The sequence below is a fragment of the Rhipicephalus sanguineus genome, chromosome 1 (assembly GCF_013339695.2).
Source record: "Rhipicephalus sanguineus isolate Rsan-2018 chromosome 1, BIME_Rsan_1.4, whole genome shotgun sequence".
In the NCBI taxonomy this organism is placed as follows: Eukaryota; Metazoa; Arthropoda; class Arachnida; order Ixodida; family Ixodidae; genus Rhipicephalus; species Rhipicephalus sanguineus.
Window position 1 is genome coordinate 178148157 of NC_051176.1, and position 19943 is coordinate 178168099.

Genomic DNA, 19943 nt, shown 5'->3' on the forward strand with positions numbered 1-19943 from the left:
TGCAATCATAAATGGCACGTTTCCGCCAACGGTGGGCAAAAATTACAAATATGTTTGGTGCGTGCAGTTCACTTGGCGAGTTTGGAAGAGTTATTAACGCAACGTTCGACAGATGATAAACGCGATGATCATCGGCTAGACTTGGCACACGACATATCGATGCGGCAAGTTCGGGGTGCGATCATTACGCGGGGAAAAAGAAAAATCGAATTTAGACGACAAAATTTAGGGGTGCGATCATTACGCGAGTAAATACGGTAAGCAAATAAATAAACCATTAAGCAGACTGAGACAATATGCAAACTACTTACCCAGACTTGAAAGTATGCAGCAGAGCCATCTTGAAAGGGGGATGCGTCAGCAGAAACAATAAGTGATCAAGCAGGCTGAGGGTGCCAGAAGTTGGAGGCCAGTTCTGTGGTGTGAGGCAACGAACTTCTCCCGCTCCAAAACATGGGCCCACCAGAGAGCCATGCAAGGCATCCAGAAGTGCTCGTGCCACCACTGATGCTGATGGGGCTGTCAGGTCTGACAGCTGAACGCACACACGACGAAGGAGTTGCTGTATTGTTGAGCACGTAGAGTCTGAATGTGTAAAAGAAAAAAAATTATGCCCCAGCCTTACACTATAAAGTCAGTATGTCTTTCCCACACTAAGTGGCAGTGGATAAATGCCTGTTTTATCAAAAGTTCTGCAGCCAGTCTTCAATCCTCAGTTAACAGCTTGAGGAGCTGTGGGTGGAAGAAGTCACAGCATCTCATTGCAACTGAAGACTGAAGAGAGATGCCAAGCACAAAATAGTACCAATGTATCAATATTACTGACATTTCAGCTCGGTGTCTAATTGCTAAAAGAATCAACTAATATTACCATTTAGATGATGTGCCTTTTAGTTGCTTGTGCCCACTGTTAGTGGTGGTTTCTTCATCGTGGATTAAAATGGCTTTGCCTAAATAACACAATGTGGGCATGAACTTCAAGTGCTAAATATTGGAAATATGTTTCTAAGCTATTTCCGAACCTTTTCTGAAAAATTTCTATGTGTCAGATATGCAAATTAATTATTTTAATTAGAATAAACTGTGTTCAACAGGAAGCATGACCTCTTTGCTGCCATCACTGTCACTTGAAGACACCTTGTAGTCAACACTGTGAAGTCCTCAGAGTCAGCGTTATTAAGAATTTCTCGAATTTCTGCATCAATAAAAAACTTGCAGACCACCATGGGCTGGCACACACATGGAAAGCAAATGGTCCACACATCCTGCAGCCCATTTACACTAGTACTACACTCGGGCCTGCTGCTCTAAAGGTTTTCTCCCAACTCTGCGGTGTATGATAGTGATACCATCCGTACTGTTGCCTGCTAATACCAACACAATCATTTTATGCTAAACTTCATGCTCATTACAACAGACTATATAATAATCTAGTAAGAAAGGTCCATTGTACCCTTTCATGGGGTAAAATGAAAGGGTACAATGCATTGGGTACATTTTGGGTGCAATGCATTGTACCCAAAATTAGGATGGTGATATGTTGTAAAATGGTTTAACTTTGCAGGTACCGCTGTGCAACACAAAGGCAGTTGCAAAAATTATGAGAACATCAAAATTTTAAAAATTCCAGCAGATCCCACAAATTGTGGAAGTCGACTGCATGTGGAGCAGTCAGCAAGAAACTGCCTATGCAGGAGGAGGAGGAGGAATAAACTTTTAGTGAAACCAGCAATTTGGTTGGCTGGGCCTAACGCAGAATTTTTTTTCTAATCAAGCGTTACGAGAGGGACCGACATCTTTGCATATTTTGTGTAGCAGTGCGCATACTGTGGGCTTGCCAGGCACGTTGACTGCACTGGCGCCTAAAGAGTAGCTGATGGTTGGTGTTCACATTAGAGCACAGACGTCAGTTTTGTCGAAATGAAGTGCACGCTACGCTGTGATGATGTACATATGTAGCAGTGGTCAGTGTATTTCTCCTGGGTCAAGCAACTATGGTTTGGTGAGTCATAAGAGCACATATGTAATCAGGGTGTCTACTAGTTTAATTTTTCCGAATTCCCAGACTTTTCCAGGTTTTCCATGATGATTCTGAGTACATTTCCTGAGTGGTAAGCCTGCTTGGAAAACTGACTGTGTACTGGAAACGGGCCCCCAAGTGGTAAAAAAAAAAAGACTGGGAACATGCATAAGCTGACTGTAGAACTGAGGATATCTGCCGGCGAACCTCTTCTCATAATGCTTCTGGCCAAACCAGAATGCCTTCAAGTCAAGCTGACGCCATGGCCAAGACAAACAAGAACAAATTTATCAGAGTGAGTAACATCATGCCTGGGAATCGAGATGCTTTCTGTGCTCTGTAGAAGAAACAGTATGCACTCTTTTTTTTTTTTAATGCTTCAGCTTAGTTGTTAACTTTAGATTCAGAAAAAGGAGCGGCTTTATAAGTTTTGATCAAAGGTAAAGAATGTTTTCGTGACGGTCACACAGACTGCCGTCAATCAGTTTTCATGACAGAGCCAGGTTTATAAAAAATTCCATGACAATTCCCTAGCTTTTCCAGACATGTCCAAATTCCCTGACAATTCCAGGTTTTCAGATTGGTAGACACCTTGGTAATGTACATATGAAAGTGGATAGCCAACATTGCAACCACAAATGATGTTGCCTCATCATGAAACCAGTACAGGGTCTTTTTCCAAAGCAGTTTCATGCACTGGCGTGGCTTTGTGGTAGAACACTTGACTGCCATGCAGAATGCATGGGTTTGTCAAACCGTGATTTTTATTCTTTATGGCCATTGAGATCTTTCATTCATAGACAATGCCACTGACGCTGCCACCAGATTTTCGGTGACATATGGTTCCTTAATGCTACTGCGTCCAGATTTCCGAAGTCCATTTTCATTGTTCCTGGATTGATATACACTGTGAACCATTTGTGGCGCATACCCGAATTCCATGGGCCGTGGTAGGTTGGTACGTGCCACACGTGACTGTGGGAAAGGGCTTCATGTTATTCATGCCATAACCTGTTAATTATGTTTGTCATGCAATCATGTCCTCCTATGCCAATTTTAGTACATAACAAGTTAAGGAGACGGCCACAAGAGCCCCCAGACCTAGGTGGCTAGACGGGACGGATGCAGACAGACAGACAGACAGACAAACACACAGATAGATACTAGATAGAAATATAGTTAGAAACAGTCAAAGTGCCCTTGGTTCACTATAAAATGCTTCGAATTTAATAAATTAATGATAAACAGTTTTACATGGTTCATACAATGACGTGGTGCAGCACATTACTGTATACAGTTTTCCCGCACTAGAGATCATGAGCCATCCACGCAAGTGCACGGAGCCCGCCAGCCAGCTCCCTGTTGCGCCAGCCACATAAGGGCATAAGGGCATCACCAGCGATACAAGAAAGATCAGCTGGTATGCGGTAGAGAGAGAGAGGAAGAGAACTTTATTCATAAGTGTTTGGGATAAGGGGTCATGAGCTCGATGGGTGGGGCCCCAACTCCAGGGCTCCACTGGCTACTGCTACCTGCCTGACGTGACCCAGGAGTGCAAGCTGTACCTCCGGGTCAGAGCTGGTGAGCTGCGCCTCCAATTGCTTGAACGTTTTAGAAAGATTATAGTGACCTAGAAAGGTATCTAAATTTGGTGGTTCGTTTAGGCAACCCCACGAAATGCGATATAGCGATGGTGAGCCGCCACATCACGGACAAGCGTGCCGATACAGCATTGGGAAAATTTTGTTGAACCTTTGGAGGTCGGGAAAGACCTCCGTTTGAATCCTACGGAGGTCAATCGTGTCCTCCCTTTCTAATATTTGTGGGGGGTGCTGTATTTTTGCCACGTGCCTCGTTGGTGAGCAAGAATTTCTCGAGGGGCCATTCTGGATGGGTCGTTAGTTTCCTCATTAATTTCCTCTTGCAGTTTTTGGACGGATTGAAAGTGCGGTTGAGGCTCTGCTCGGTTCGTGAGCCCTTGAGCAAGAGCTCATTTCCCTACAGGCCGGTGTCCTGCGAGTCGGTGATAATAATGGTCTGTAATTCCTCCCTCCGTTCTTCCTCTTTGATTGCAAGGGCAATGGCAAAGCATTCTGCCTTAGCGATCGAGGACGTGTACAGGGATGCACATGTCATCATTTTGTTCTCGCTGCTAAGTACTGTTGCAACGGACCGTTTAAAGTTATATCTTGAAGCGTCCACATACAAAACATTTGTTTTGTTTTTAAAGTTTTACGGAGCCATCACTCTCTCCTCTCTGCGCTTTTTGTTTGTATTTACGTCCATGTTCTCAGGCAGGGGAGCGATCAAGATCTTGCAGCGGTAGAACTCATTGATTCGGATTTCACAGTGAATGCCAAATTATTGATGGTGTCAAGAAAGTAATAAAGAAGTTGTAACATATGAGCACGTACACAAAGCACATGCCACAGCCTTATAAATTTAACCAGTGTCAAATTTCAAACCTCGGCCGCCAGCTTTTTCAAATTTCAAACCACGGCCACCTCAGAGTGCAAACCAAAGAAACACACACAGAGACAGCCAGCACCCCTCAAAACAAGCAGATGCAAAAAACCTGGAACGTTCAAAGAAACCAAGACATAACAAAACTACACGCAAGGGACACGTCAACCGATGCCACCTGAGCATGCAAGAAGGACCTCACACTTTCCCAAGCTTCCTTTGTACTGCGAATGGGTAATTCCTGCTGAAAGATCTCAAACCCAGGCAGACGCCAATATAAGCATGCGGAGGCAAAGAGCTGTCTGCCACTCTGACAGTGGCACCGAGAAGGCACGTAACCAGCTGACAGCAGAAGGGAAATATCCAGCCAGTGCTACAGCCAACGTGATGCAATGTGCGTCCATGTTTCCGAAAGAAGTGTCTTCAAGAAATACCGCAAGATTACGCCATGGACTGCGGACTGTCAACAAGCCTTGTGAATGATATAGGAGGTCATTTAGTGCTCTTGAATATCCTCTAATTCATGAATTGTAGTTTTAGTGCAATTCAATTCATTGTTCCCGATTGCTCTAAAACCAATCTGAGTTCTTTTGTGCTGTAATGTACCGAGTGTGTACCGAGTATGTGAAATTTTTGTACCTTCCTAAAATAAGAATACACATTTCTTGTGTTTTGTCAACTCCAGGCTCTGACTCGGCCTTTGGATTACAATCAGCATTCGCTGGTACACCAAAGGACCTATACCTAACTTTCTGTGCTTTTGTGGAATGTTTTGGAGGATCAATACGTCAGTCCTTGGAAGCTGCTCGGCAACTGCATCCCATTCACGGGGTGACACAAGTACGTACTACACTAGCACATTTTTAGTTACTAAATGAAACTCCCAATGTCCTTTTATTATATCACGCAAAAGCAGTGTGGAAGCAGCTGTTCTCGTCACCTCACATCATTCTCAATACAGCCTGCCACAGAACAGCCATACACATCTTCGTCAGAGACATACTTTTTACTGCCACACGCACATCCCGATCATCTTTTTTTCCATTACAGGGGCACCAAAGAGAAAAATGATTTGCCTTGTGTTATTAAAGTATGCCACAATAATGCGAAAAACTACACTCTTGCTGCGAACAAAAAAAAAAAACAAAGCCTAACGAGCCAGAAAAAGCACAGGAAAAGGTGGCTTAGTGTGATGTCAAAGATTTTAATGGCATTTGCTGGCACCTCTTTAATAATTAATTGAAGGAAATGGTGCATTTCTACTGATATTCATGCTCCAATCAGGAAATCTAAATTTCTCACATTAAAGGAGCATGGACACCAAAATCAGACAGTAAACTGACTACAGGATTAGCTTTGCATGCTTGCAAGAAATGCTCTGAGGAATTTTGACAGAGAACAGATGACTTGAAGGTACCGCATTTTCCGATGTATAAGTCACACCTTTGTATAAGACGCACCCCCTACTTTTTACAACTTCACGGAAAAAAGTTATATATAAGACGCACTGAAGAAACTATGAAGAAACTGCCAAGTTCAGCCTCTTTCTTTTCACCAACTGGCAACCTCGTACTATCGCAAACTCGCTCGGCAACGGACATCCCTATCGAAATAAATTTAGTTCTTTTGTTCATCCCAAACGAAGCAGTTGGTTCTTTTTTGACCTGCGATAATTTCCTCATAATTTGGTGCCGAAACCCGGGAAGAAGTTATCGAACTTACCGTTGAGGCAGCTGGGTCAACAGATGTCGACAGCACAACGAGCTTGAGGAAAAACAGAAACGATCCTCGGGCAAGAAACGGTCGACGAGGCGCTTCAACCAACAAGGCCTGACGACGCCACACCCAGCCGAACCGACACCACTGCTCAAGGCAACACATACGCCAGGCAACACAGAATCACAGACGCCAGGCATCGTAGACGCCAGGATGGACCGGCTCAAGCTAAAAAGGAGCGCCTTGAGAACTCAGGTGACCAAACTTATTTCGGAGGCAGAATTATTCTTGGCGAGCCATGCGAACGACCGAGCTCTCAGTGTCTTGTCGGCCAGGCTAAGTGCCCTCCAAATACAACTAAACGAAGTGGACAATGCCATTGAACCACTAGTTGTGGACGAAGACGCGGAGCAAAACTACATAAGAACAATCGAGTACAACGAACAGATCGTCGCATGCATCGTGAAACTCAGCCAAGAAGCCAAAGAGCAAAAAGCAAAAAAAAAAAGCAGAAATGGCCGCGACGGGGGCGCCGACCGACTGCCCTCTGAGGGCTGCGCAGACCCACGTTAAACTACCGAAGCTCGAGTTACAGCAATTTAGCGGCGCTTCCACGGAGTGGCAGTCCTTCTGGGAGCAGTTTGAGAGGGCGGTGCACGAAAACGACACCCTCTCTGACTCTGAGAAGTTTCTGTACTTGCGGTCGTCACTTTCTGGGAAGGCTGCATCGGCCATCGACGGCATCCAAATGACGGGAGCTAATTACAACACAGCCATCGAGCTCCTTAAAGAGCGCTTTGGTCGACGAGACGTGCTGATACAAGAACATCTGACTCAGTAGCTCGAGTTGCCACCAGTACGCAACGAGAATGAGGTTATCGGCCTACGTCGACTCTATGACCATCTGCATCGCAAAACAGATGGCTACGGTGCCCTGCTCTGCTCCGCACTCTTGCGAATGCTGCCATCGGAACTAGTAGTCAACTACCACAAGGGACTCTCCGCTAACAGCAAGGAAGAGGGGATCGGCATCGAGAGTTTACGAGCTTTTCTCAAGACCGAAGTGGAGAGCCGAGAGAAGGCACTGCAGACTGGCCATAGCGAAGTAAAAGGATCCAGCTCAAAACATCGAGATAAAGAAAAAAGCAAAACACCAAAAGGATCAGCGGCTTCGCTCTTCTCTGCGGGAAAATCGAAGCAGATCGATTCATGCGCATTTTGTGATGCAAAGAATCACACGACTCACGAGTGTCAGGCACAAATGTCGCTCGATGAAAAGAAGAAACGACTCACTGCGGCTGGTCGCTGCTTCCGGTGCGGCGTAAAGGGACACATGTCGAAACAATGCCGCAACAAAAGGCTAAGTTGCAAGCACTGTGGAAGAAGACACCTGTCACAAATGTGTGACCCCACCTGGAGGCAGCCTGAGAACACAGCCGCAGAGTCGCACTCTTCAGCGGAACAGAAGTCGAACAATGTGCCTACCGTGCTTCTTCAAACGGCTCAAGTATGGGCAGAAGGACGAAGGAGAACTCTGACGCGCTTCCTCTTCGACGGGGGTAGCCAACGAAGTTTTGTCACAAAGAAGCTTTCCCGCGAACTGCAACTAGAGGTGATTGGTGAAGAGGACATCACGATCTACCCATTCGGAGGATCAGGCAACATTATCAAAGAAAAACGCAGAAGAGTGAAACTTTGGCTAAGAAGTCAGTATGACCGCAACGAGCACTTCATCGAAGCTCTCGAAATACCAGAAATCTGCTCTGATCAGCTGCGAGTACCTGAGAACATTATGCAAAAATTGCAAGCGGAAATAGATGAATTGGCAGATGTCACCGTTGAACCAGCCCACCTGGCGAGAAGCAGCATTGACATCCTTATCGGTGCCGACTATTACTAGTCGTTGGTGTATGGTGACTTCAAGAAGCTGCAGGGCACACTTGTTGCACTGAAGACCAAATTTGGGTGGACGCTTCAAGGAGCCATTCCCTGCAGTAGCTCAGCTGCCTGCTGCTCAACCGCGGCAGTTCTTCGTGCTGGAGTGTCAGATGACACAATAAGTTTGACCAACGAGCTGAAATCATTCTGGGAGCTGGAGAGCATCGGAATTACTGACTCTTGTGCCCAACCGAACAAAAAAAGCCAAGAAACCGTCAACACGTTTTCGACGTCGATCAAGACAACAGTGCCATTACCATGGAAACCTCTGAACATTCACCTCGCTCACAACAAAGCGATCGTACAGAAGCGTTTGACAAGTCTCACGAAGAGGCTATTGAAAGATGACGCGACACTTATCGAGTATGACGCGGCTGTCCGTCAGTACCTGGAGCAAGGATTCACCGAACAACTTCCGCCGGAAGAAATCAATAACGACGACAACAGAGTGTACTACATGCCTCATCGCGCTGTCTTCAGACCCGATACCCTTTCAACCAAGATTAGGGTCGTATTTGATGCATCGTCAAGCGACACAGGATGTGTCTCCCTGAACAAAGCCCTGGAGCCAGGACCAAACTTGAACCCAGACTTGCTGAAGGTGTTGCTTAACTTCAGAATTCACCACATCGGACTAAGTGCAGACATTGAGAAGGCATTCCTGCAAATTTCAGTGACACCGGCAGATCGCGATGCCCTCCAATTCTTGTGGTATGAGCACTTACCCACGAGGCAAGACTGAGATTCCGTGATAGAAGTCTGGAGAATGACACGAGTGCCCTTCGGTGTGATAAGCAGTCCGTTCCTTCTCGCAGCCACAGTGCGTCATCATTCGTCAACTACTGCGGGTGATTCACGCATCACTAAAACTATCAGCGAGAGCCTGTACGTGGATGACCTAATAACAGGAGCGAAGACAGAGGAGGACGCTGTAGACTTCTACCGAGGTGCACGAGACGTCATGAATCGAGCAAGCATGACACTGCGCAAATGGAATTCAAATTCCAAGAAGCTGCAACAACTGTTCAACGACGAAGGAACCAGATGTGCCCTGAGCTACGTTGAGTGTCCGACATTAAGTGTCTCGCGAGTGCTTGGACTTGTATGGGATAAAGACAGAGATCATCTGGTGTTTTCCATGAAGGCGATCTTGGATTTCTTAGATCGAAACAGCGACACGAAGCGATTCATCCTTCAGGTATCAGCTCGTATATATGACCCGCTTGGTCTTGCTTCTCCAGTCACAGTGACAACAAAACTCGTGTTCCAAACACTGTGGGAACTGGGTATTGAGTGGGACGCTCCTCTGCCTGAAGACGTCAAGACAGCTTAGACGCAGTGGCACACCCAGCTACACTATTTAACAGACGTAACAGTGCCAAGACGATACGGTAGCTTGCCCAACCATAGCTGGAAAGATGTGCACATTTTCACAGATGCGAGTCCCAAAGCTTACGGTGCAGTTGCGTATTTGTGCACCTATGGAGTCAAGGAAGCAGCGGTGACTCTCGTTCTTTCAAAGTCCCGAGTAGCACCGATTAAGAAATTGTCTCTTCCAAGACTGGAGCTGATGGGCATGGTGATCGGTGCACGATTGAAGGAATATTTGGGGCAACCACTGGGTCTCCCTACAGACAAATGGTACATGTGGACAGACTCATCTATGGCACTGCATTGGGTACGAGGTTCCGCGCAACAATGGAAGCCCTTTGTCGCCAACCGAGTTTTGGAAATTCAGCAGCGAACGGATCCAGAGCTCTGGAATCACTGTCCTGGGAACGAAAATCCCGCCGACCTCCTGACGAGGGGAGTAACCCCGAGAGCACTCAAGTCAAGCTCAGTGTGGTGTAACGGGCCTGTCTGGCTTTCACAGCCATCTACTTGCTGGCCATGTCATGAAAACACCGCTGACATGACCATCGCAGAGGAGGAAAGAAAGACACTGCGAGTTCACAACGTGACAGTAAGGGAATCCGCATTACCCCTGCAGGAATACAGCTCCCTCTCCAAACTGGTTCGAGTTACCGCTTGGGTACTGCGTTTTGTTCAGAACTCCAGGCATCCCAACGAGAAACGCGAGGGACATCTTACGACAGTAGAAGTGCAAGAGGCGCACACTTGTTTGATACTTCAAACACAATTGGAGGCCTTTCAAAATGAACTCCAATGTCTTCACTGCTCGATACGCTTGCCAAGTGATTCTCCGATACGTGATCTCAGCGTGTTCTGCGACGACGAGGGCGTGTTAAGAGTGGGAGGACGGCTCAGTGCTGCCGACATTTCCTACAACGTTAAGCATCCGATTGTCCTTCCGTCGAGGCATCCCATCACAGAACTTGTCATCAACACAGCTCATTGCCGTCTCCTGCATGCTGGCACGCTAGAGACTCTTACCGAACTGAGGGAGAAGTACTGGGTTGTGCGAGGAAGGCAGATGGTAAAAAAGGTCCTAAGGAAATGTGTGACGTGCAATCGTTTCAACAGCCGTGCTGCTACTAAGCCAGTCGTTCCTCTGCCTCGCGAAAAAGTGACACAAGCGCCACCCTTCGATGTAACAGGCGCTAGACCGCTGAACACGAAAGATCAAGGAAATAACAGAAAGTCTTACATCGTCATTTTCACGTATGCAGTTACGTGCGCAATACACCTTGAACTGGTGACCAATATGTCGACGTCGAGCTTCTTGATGGCATTCCGAAGATTCGTCTCGAGAAGGGGGGTCTGTCGAGTCATCTTTTCTGACAACGCAAAGACTTTCAAGCGTGCTTCTAAGGACCTGCAGAAACTGTGGACCACAATACGAGGAGAAGACATCCAGAATTTCTTCTTAAACCACCAGATCCGCTGGAAGTTCATAATTGAGAAAGCGGCTTGGTGGGGTGGATTTTGGGAGAGAATGGTTCGTTCTGTGAAAACATCCCTGAAGAAGGTTTTGGGGAGCAGCTACTGCAATTTTGAGGAGCTCACGACAATACTAATTGAAATCGAAGCTATCATCAACTCTCGACCCCTGACCTACGTCTACACAGACGCGAACGAACCCGAACCTTTAACACCGTCTCATTTCCTGATAGGTCAGAGACTAACCACTCTTCCTGATGGCTGCTCCGTCGCTGAAGTGGTTCAGAAACCTGGTCAACTCAAGCGTCGCTGGCGCTACCGCCTTAGAATGGCCGACCAGTTTTGGCGTCGGTGGCAAAAGGAGTACCTGACGACTCCGATCGGCACATTTCGCTGTGCCGAATTCGTCAAGTGCACTAAAGCAAGGAACCCTTGTCTTGGTTCATGAACAACATCTGCCGAGGCAGCTCTGGAAAACTGGAGAAGTGGCCGAAGTTCTTCTAGGACGTGATGGAAAGATCCGAGCATGCATGGTGCACATGCCGAATGGAGCCACTTTGAGAAGACCAGTTCAACTCTTATACCCCATGGAATACACGGAAGAATGACCAGAGGCTCATTTCGGGGGGAGTATGAAGAAACTATGAAGAAACTGCCAAGTTCAGCCCTCTTTTTTTTCACCAACTGGCAACCTTGTACTATCGCGAACTCGCTCGGCAACGGGCATCTCTATCGAAATAAATTTAGTTCTTTTGTTCATCCCAAACGAAGCAGTTGGTTCTTTTTTGACCTGCGATAATTTCCTCACGCACCTTTGTATAAGACGCATCTATTTCTAACTCTGTCAACGTGATAAAACACAACGACGCACGCAGAGTACATTCATTGCGAAATGCATAGGCATGCACGGCACTGAATATCTGTAAGAAGCAGTATAAAACTTGCATAACGCTGTCTTAAGACGCAGAAAACCACTATTTATTCCACTGGACTTGAAGCCACATCCTCCGGCGCACTGTCAAAAGTTCCTTAGTCTCGGTTGGCAGCATCGCTGGTTGCCATTGTCGGCCTCTGAGTAAGTTTTACGCAGCGTTGTAAGTAAGCGCCTTGAAGCCCATTGTTGGCGTTACCTCTACTATGGTGGCTACCATACCTCTACAGCATTACGCGGCTTGGTGAGAACAAAATAATGAACGCGCCGCACGGTTACCACCTACACACACACATATAAAATGTAGATGGTGACCAGAAGAAGGAAGCTGCAACTACTGCTGGACTGCAGCGACGTCTCACATCGAAACTGATGATGATGATAATGAAGCAGTACTTTCACTTTTGTAACTGATATTGTGGGCACCACAGCGTTACAATAAACTGTTGCAGTGCCCTTTTTTATTTATTGCCTCAGTTCCATCAGTTTAATGCTTCATTTAAGAACAAACAATTCGAACAGTACAATAGGGCGCATGACGGTGGTAGCTTTTATTGCGGCCATAATCACTGTGGTCACCACACTGCTTGAACAGCAAGTAGCTCACATCTAAGACCACAGCCACTTCATTGTTATAACAAGATTAGATATATTCTTATGAATTCTCTCGCAGAATCACATGACTTTTTACGTATATAAGACGCACAAGCGAAAATATCGGGAAAAAAGGTGCGTCTTATGCACCGGAAAATACGGTGATTTATTTGAATTTTGAAGTCTAGAAATGAAGTGTGGCTCCTTTTCCAAACTTGCGACAATAACTATCAGCAAAAATGTCAGAAGGTAGCTACAAAAGGTGTGATGTTGCGTACAGAAAATATCCCGACGTTTTTGAAGCATTATACAGTAAAACCTCATTATTTCGAACTCGGTTATTTCGAAATCCCGTTTAATTCGAAGGGTTTCTGCGGTCCCGTATCTTGCAATGTAAATCTGAGTGGATATTTTGAAGTGGCGGTCAGCGCCAGCCCGGTTAATTCGAAAACTTTGGGTGCCATGTGCCAATTCCCGATCCCGATTTCGCCGCAACTCCGCGGAAGCGACGGCCATTAGGAACCACAGGGCAATGCAGTGTAGCGATATTAATGAGTGACAGTTGAAGCAACCCAGCCTCGATGGTGCTAGCACCAAAAAAAAGTAATAAAGAAAAAAAACGCGGTCTCGTGGTCAGCTACAACATGCGCCTGCGGAAAATAAGACGTGCTTAACTGCAACACAGCGGTGACACGCGGGCAGCATGTCGCATGCTTCTCACAACGTCAGCGCGTCATGATTTACCCATTCTTTTTGGGAAAAGAAAAGATAATAAAGGACGACCTGACGGAATTCATGATATATGCAAACCTCCGACTGGCGGTTGCTCCGGCAATTTGCGCACTTGCACTGCTGGCGGAGTTCTTGCCTATAACGCCTACTTCGAAAACTCAGTTCGAAAACTTCAATGATCATGTTTTCCAGCCAGAACAGATCGCGGATTCCGTCACACTGGCCATTATCATATTCTTTATTTTACCAGAAAGAATGGGCGAATGGTCGCATCATGACGCGCTGACGCTGCGAGGAGCAGGTGACATGCTGCCCGCGTGTCACCACTGTGCTGCAGTGAAGCACGCCGTTTTTTCCGCAGGCACGCATTTCAGCTGACCACAAGACTTTTTTTTTTCTTTTCTTTCTTTTTTTTTGCGCTGACAGCAGCGAGACCCGCCATTTTCCTGAGTTTGTGGCAAAAATGGGACCGGGTATTGCTGGAAAACAACCCTTGGAGCCGCAAACTAGAAGGCCAAATGACCACCTCTGATTCCTTTCAGTAATTCAAAATTCCTTGCATCCCGCTTTTTGTTGTATGTTTCGTTAATTCGAAAACCCGCTTAATTCGAAAGTTTTTCACAGTCCCAGTGACTTTGAATTAACGAGGTTTTACTTGTGGGAGAGCACGCGCGCCCATTTCCTTTCCTTAAGGCTGGCGCGATCACGAACTGACGGCGGGAGCCGAGGGACCACTAGGAGAGGAGCACCGTTGCCCTTTCCGGACAACCCCTTCTTTCCCGCTACTCCTCGCGCCAATCCTCGCATCCCGGCTTGCGGGAAAGGGAACTTGCCCTGCGAGGGAAACAACCCTCGCGGTGGGGAGGGACACGGGAGGTGAATAAAACAACCGCGCAGACAGGCAGACGGTCTCTCGTGCCCTGCTGACCTGCGAGGTAACACCTCACCGCCCCAAGTTTCCGCGAGCCGATCATCGACCGAAGGTGTAAGCGTTACCCTTTGTTTTCTACGAGAGCAGACTATCCCTCTACGTGACATTTACGCGTTATTGCTAGCGTAGCAATAAAGTGTTGTTTGTTGTGCTAGCCTGTTGCCTTATTCGCCCGAACCCGTCGTAGCTGCGATGACGCGCGCTACGGGAAGGGGACGTTGACACGGTACTATTTGCGGCTGGGACCGGAGCTAGGCTTCTGCACCAGCCGTGCATAGAGCGGACCCCCTCATACTCTAACTGCGGACGCATCACGACCGCATGTAGTACGAACACATTTCAGCTTCCTATTTCACGGGATCAAAAACAAAATGGTTTTCCGCTTCCACTTGCACACATCCAAGCAGGCACTCATTTTTACGCCCCTGGTCTGGTTCATAAGGAGACAATAGTGACGACATGGTTTCATTGCCGGAAGATGCTGTACGTTTCGGTGGTATTGGTGCTGCAAAGCAGAGGCCCACGTGTGAAATGTAGTAGATGCCACATCGGTTTGCTAACGTCATCACTTTGGTACAGTGCAGACCACTTATAACGTAACCGCATATAGTGCAGGACTGGTTATAATGCGGTCTTTTTCGACTCCCGTTTACCCTCCCATAGAACCGCATGTATACGCATACCGCTTATTGTGCAGTCCCCCAAGATGAAATACCGTTTATAATGCGGTTGCGGGAAAATATTTCTGACAAACGCGGTAGCGAGTGCGGTTCTCAAAGGAAGTACGCCGCTGGGGAGGGAGCGATGAGGTCGTTACGAAGGGCGAGGGCACGCGCAGTGAACGAACGAGGGGCGGAGGGAGGAAAAAGACCGGGGCAGCGCTGTGCGGGTTCGCCGAGTGGGGAAGGATGGTGGTTGCCTAGGCGACGGAGTAGCCTTTGCACCGGCGGCGGCAAGGCTCCGGGGCCGCTTGCCGGCAGCGCGTTACGCGTGGAACGTACGATTGTGTCCTCATCAAGTGCGCTTTAAAGTAAGTTTCCTGTCAGGAAAAGCGCCGTCGTTATCACACTTGCTACAGATATCGCGTTTGCTACCTCGTCCGCAAATTGAAAAGTTTTGCGGCTTCATGACGCTAGCTTTCGCCTTTTCTGCCAGTGCGCGGACTTAAACGAGCTTGGCGGGCTTTTGTCGCCGTTGATCTCCCGGCCGCGAACACAAACTTCGTATCACGCGCGCTGTTCTTGGGTTAGTGCTTGAGTGCGATCTTTTCGATGTCCGACCTGCATGTTGTCTTGGACAAACTTCCCACGACAACATGCTGAACCGCACGGTAGGCCTAATCAACGTTGGTTGGTTTTCGGTAGCGGTCGCGGGCGATAAAAGTTTCGGTTTGGTGCGGAATCAACGAAACTTTTTGCGATGGCTGCACTTGAAGGGAAGAGAATCATATCGTTAATGAAAACGAGGGCATGGTTGGCACATGCAACTCTCGAATGGTGGTTCCGGATTCGATTGCAATGTCTTGGACATCGCGTGCGCGCCCGTGAAATCGAACGATCGGTACCGCTCAGCACGTGAAATTTCGGTCGCGATTCGACATGGTTTCTGTGTAATGCGCATACCGTATTTACTGGAATCTAACGCGCACCTTTTTTTCGGTAAAACGAGTCCAAAAATCGCATGCGCGTTAGAATCGAGTACCGAAAAAAAAAAACTCGGTTATCATATTGCCATCGGCATTTCAAAATGGCCGCCTCCTACGCGCCTCGGCCATTGTTTTAGTTCGTACGTGTGCTGAGGAGCTCGTCATCCCGTTCTGCGTTCGCATCGACAGCATGGAAGTGCCGACTCGAAATACTCGACAAGTGCACCACGATGCCGCATTTAAAAGAAAAGTTATTACATTTGCAGAGACGGACGGAAATCGGGCCGCATCGCGGTCGTTCGGAGTTCCCGAAACGTGCGGGCGAGACTGGCGCAAACAGAAGCAGAAGATTTTTTACAGCAAAGCTTCACGAAAAGGTTTCAGTGGACCAAAGCAGGGCCGGTTTCCCGATATCGAAAAGCGTTTACAGCGACAAGGTGTCCGACAGCGACGAGGACTGATTCATTACGCGACTCGTATCGCCGCCGTAGTGGTGACAGTTTAGCGGCAAGGCCCGCTGTTTGAGTGTGTTTTATTTTTTGAAACTTTAGTTCTTTAAAACCCAAATACTTGTTCTTCGGAATGTGCGAAGGTTGACTCCTACGAACTTTTTTTTGTTCTTTTCTCTCACGAAAAATGGGTGCACGTTACAATCTATGTTTTAGTTTTTTTTCTTTTTTTTGGTCGCGGAAAACGGGTGCGCGTTACAATCGAGGGTGCGGTAGAATCGAGTAAATACGGTACCTCGAGGTGGCCTGAAACGTAGTCGGCGAACTTCCGTATGGCACTTTGTTTTGTTTGTTTTTTTTCCCCCGTGTTCATTTCGTTGGCAATGCGGGTCTTTGGCGGTTAATTTTTGAACATTCAGTTGTAAGTGCCCCAAATCGCATATGTCGATTATCGGACACGCGAGGCTACATGCTCAACACGTTTTGCGCAAGTGCAGCCTTTGAAGAAGGTTGTTTTGGTTATAGTGCGGTACCGCTTATAGTGCGGATATTCGCGACTCCGGCGACTTACGTTATAAGCGGTCTATACTGCTTCATGTCATGTTGCCATCAAGCGATACTTATTCCTATTGCCACTCGAAAGTTTTCCACCACTTGGCAGGAGTTTTTGACGTCATGAAATGCACCATGTAAGTCGTCTAACATTAAATTAGTTGGGAAGCTATCACGCACTTGCTGGTCGTTATCGGGGTGCCCAACAAACGGCCTTCCACATAATGAAATTATCGTGAAAGATTTTGGTGTCTTCACTCTTTTGAAAACAAAATATTCTGACCATTAATGGTTAATTTTTCGAATATACTCCAAAAAAACGCACAAGAACAGCTGGCTTAATACATATATTGGATGTCTCTCAAACAGTTGCTCTGCAAGCAACTTTGACCCCTGAAAGAAAATAAAAACAAAAAGAAGTTATAAAACTTACAGCTAAGAGTTCCAAAGATCTCCTGTATTTCACTGCTCAAAGAGTGCAAATGAGCACTCCAGAGCTTGCGACTGTTGACCACCTTTGCAATATCCTCAGCACGAAGAGGCTGTACAGGTATAGCAAAGAAAAGAATGAAAAACATAAGCTGTTAATGGCACACACAGGAGTTTCAGAACAAGGAACAGAGGGTAACGATAGTGGTTAAAAAATGCTTTGGTAGTGTCCTCGGTGTAAAGCACAAACACTGAAAAACTGAAAAAATGCACTGTGCAACACAGTTAAGCTGCACATGCAGTTAGAAAACTCACAATTTTGACAATACAGCAACTACTACAGTAAGCTCCCATAAAAAGTGCTTCATGCATATTATCATACGTCAATTAATCATAAAAATACCAAATAGCATCACCAGTCTTAACATATGCAAATTAGTGCCTATGAACAATTAAGAAGTTTCCTCCGTCAAGATCCTTCCATTGGGTTACATGCAGCGTGACTGAGACAAAGACAGAGGAAACATACAAGAGCCGACCAAGAAATGTATTTCATTTGCACTCAACCTGCCTTTTATGCACAGAAACTCACCATATCAGTCAACACATCACAAGAACATAGTCAAGCCTACTTATAACAAACCTGAGCTTCCCACGACATTCATTCATCAGATCCCACAGTTTATAGCAAATGGAAAGCAGAAAATAAAAGAGAGAGAAAGCGAGTTGTTAGTGAAAACACATGAACATTTTTTAGGGAATAAAGACTGCGATGCTTGTCCATTTTTGCAGTGCAGAGCCAATGAGGGCAGTCTCTAGCTTACTTAAAGCCCAAGTTCGCTACCCACGAGGCCCTAGGCAAGGACATGTTGCCTAAGCCCTCTATATATATCCCACTGCTCTAGGGACAATATGAGTATTGGCTCCAAGGTTTCATCATCATCTGATTCTTCTGCGTAACTCCCAGCCCTTGCTTCACATACAATGCTCTCGCTCATGCATGGTTCTGCAATGTTATCACTGTCATCAGCACCAACGCTATTGTCCCAGCCAACGTCATGGCACCCCATGTTGGAGTCAACAAGATGCTGCCATAAGTTGCCACCACTGGTCTTCTTTGGAGGCGTCGGGCAAGCCATCATGTACATAAACAAAACCACCCTTGCAGAAACAACCACACATAAGAAGCCATCGCCTCTGCCCAGGTAGCCCACACTATCTCAATGGCCTCAACAGTGGCGCTCAAAGTGAAAAGTTGGTGGTTGGACAGTCAACAGCAATGAACAAGTTGCTCCATCACGCACCACGAATAAAGTGCGTTAGAGGCGCATATTTAGCCTAAATCGAGAGGCTGTACCTTCAAAGCGATATTAGGCAGATGGAATAGTAGAGTCACTGTTGTTGGAGATGACTGGATGTGGCGCACGAAACAGCTGTCGAGCACGAGGAGCATACATCTGCCTTGCTTCTGCATGTCACTGTCGAACTACTCCAGCCACTCAGCGAATAAATTGTACGTCATAAATGCCTTGCCACACGTAGCACACGTCTAGACAACACAGGGTTTTGCTATGCTGTCGCTGAATTGATGATGCAATATGCAACTGCACAACGTGTGTGACTTTTTTGGTCCGCTGTGATCACTGGCTCTAAGCCTTGTGATAAGCGCTTCCACTCTATCACCATATGATCAGACATGGTACTCTTATCAGAGATTGCACTTTGCTCTCCATATGCAATTCCAGTTTCAAACTATTTAAAACAAGTATTGATCCGCTGCTGTTTACGATCAAGAAGTTATCCAACCAAGGAAGAGCAGATCAGCGAAGTTTTCAAAGCAGGCCTACACAGGTGAGTACCCTGCCGGTAGCGTTGGTGCACATGCACAAAGTGTCGTAGTAACAGCCAATCCGCATATATTGTTAATTTCGTGAGACCAGCTTTCATCACCCCCCCAATATCCTGCCACTTGTTTGACTTCTCAGTACTTCTAAATCCTTCTCCCGAAAATTTTACCACACAGTGACTGCTTCCCAAGTCTGGGTCAATTATTTTAGAAAAGTGTAATCATTATGCAAAAAAATACGATAAATAAATTTTCTTTTTAGAAGAAAGTCTGCTTTTTTCAGGCTTCGTCCATATACTACACATGGGTGAAAAAAAAATGCTCATATTGCAAAGGAAAATGGAAGAAAACCATAGACATAAAAAAATGTAATTTACACCAGCTCACCTTACAATAAACTTTGTTATTAACAAAGTAAAAAAGTTTTCAGCAATGCCAAAAGTTCATTTCTCACCTCTCTGACATGCAAAGGCAATGGCAGGGGAAGCAGTTCAGAAAAGACGGTGAGGCCCGTTAGAAAGGTACAAGGCCCCCGCATGGTGAATTTGAGCACCTCCGAGATCATCTGGGTCCACAGACTCTTGTTCAGTGCTGTGCATTAAGGATGACATGACTTAAAATAAAGCATAGCTAAGAATAAACAGCATATACAGTTAGCTTTGATTTAACCGATTAACATGAGAGTTTGAGCGAGTTGGTAGTTCATCGTAAAGGAAATTTCAACAGCGCGGGAATAAACACGAATGCACGAAAAGAGAGCTTTTCGGACAAGCGCTTTGATTTGGTTAAACATCGATATAACAAAGTAGGTAAAATCGGCAATTTATGCTACTATATTAATATCAATACTCCGTTG

At 46.4% G+C, this 19943-nt stretch overlaps 1 protein-coding gene across 4 annotated transcripts in view; it reads right to left on the reverse strand.

The window, feature by feature from the left end:
- Window positions 1-19943, reverse strand: part of LOC119403119 (protein virilizer homolog) — a 288697-nt gene that overhangs the window by 97741 nt on the left and 171013 nt on the right. For all 4 annotated transcript variants that reach the window (XM_049418016.1, XM_049418020.1, XM_049418012.1 and 1 more), the window contains 3 exons: window positions 19542-19678; window positions 17246-17354; window positions 312-585 (listed from right to left, as the gene is read on the reverse strand). In XM_049418016.1, the coding sequence (XP_049273973.1) occupies window positions 312-585; window positions 17246-17354; window positions 19542-19678 (520 nt within the window). The remainder of the gene's footprint in view (window positions 1-311; window positions 586-17245; window positions 17355-19541; window positions 19679-19943) is intronic.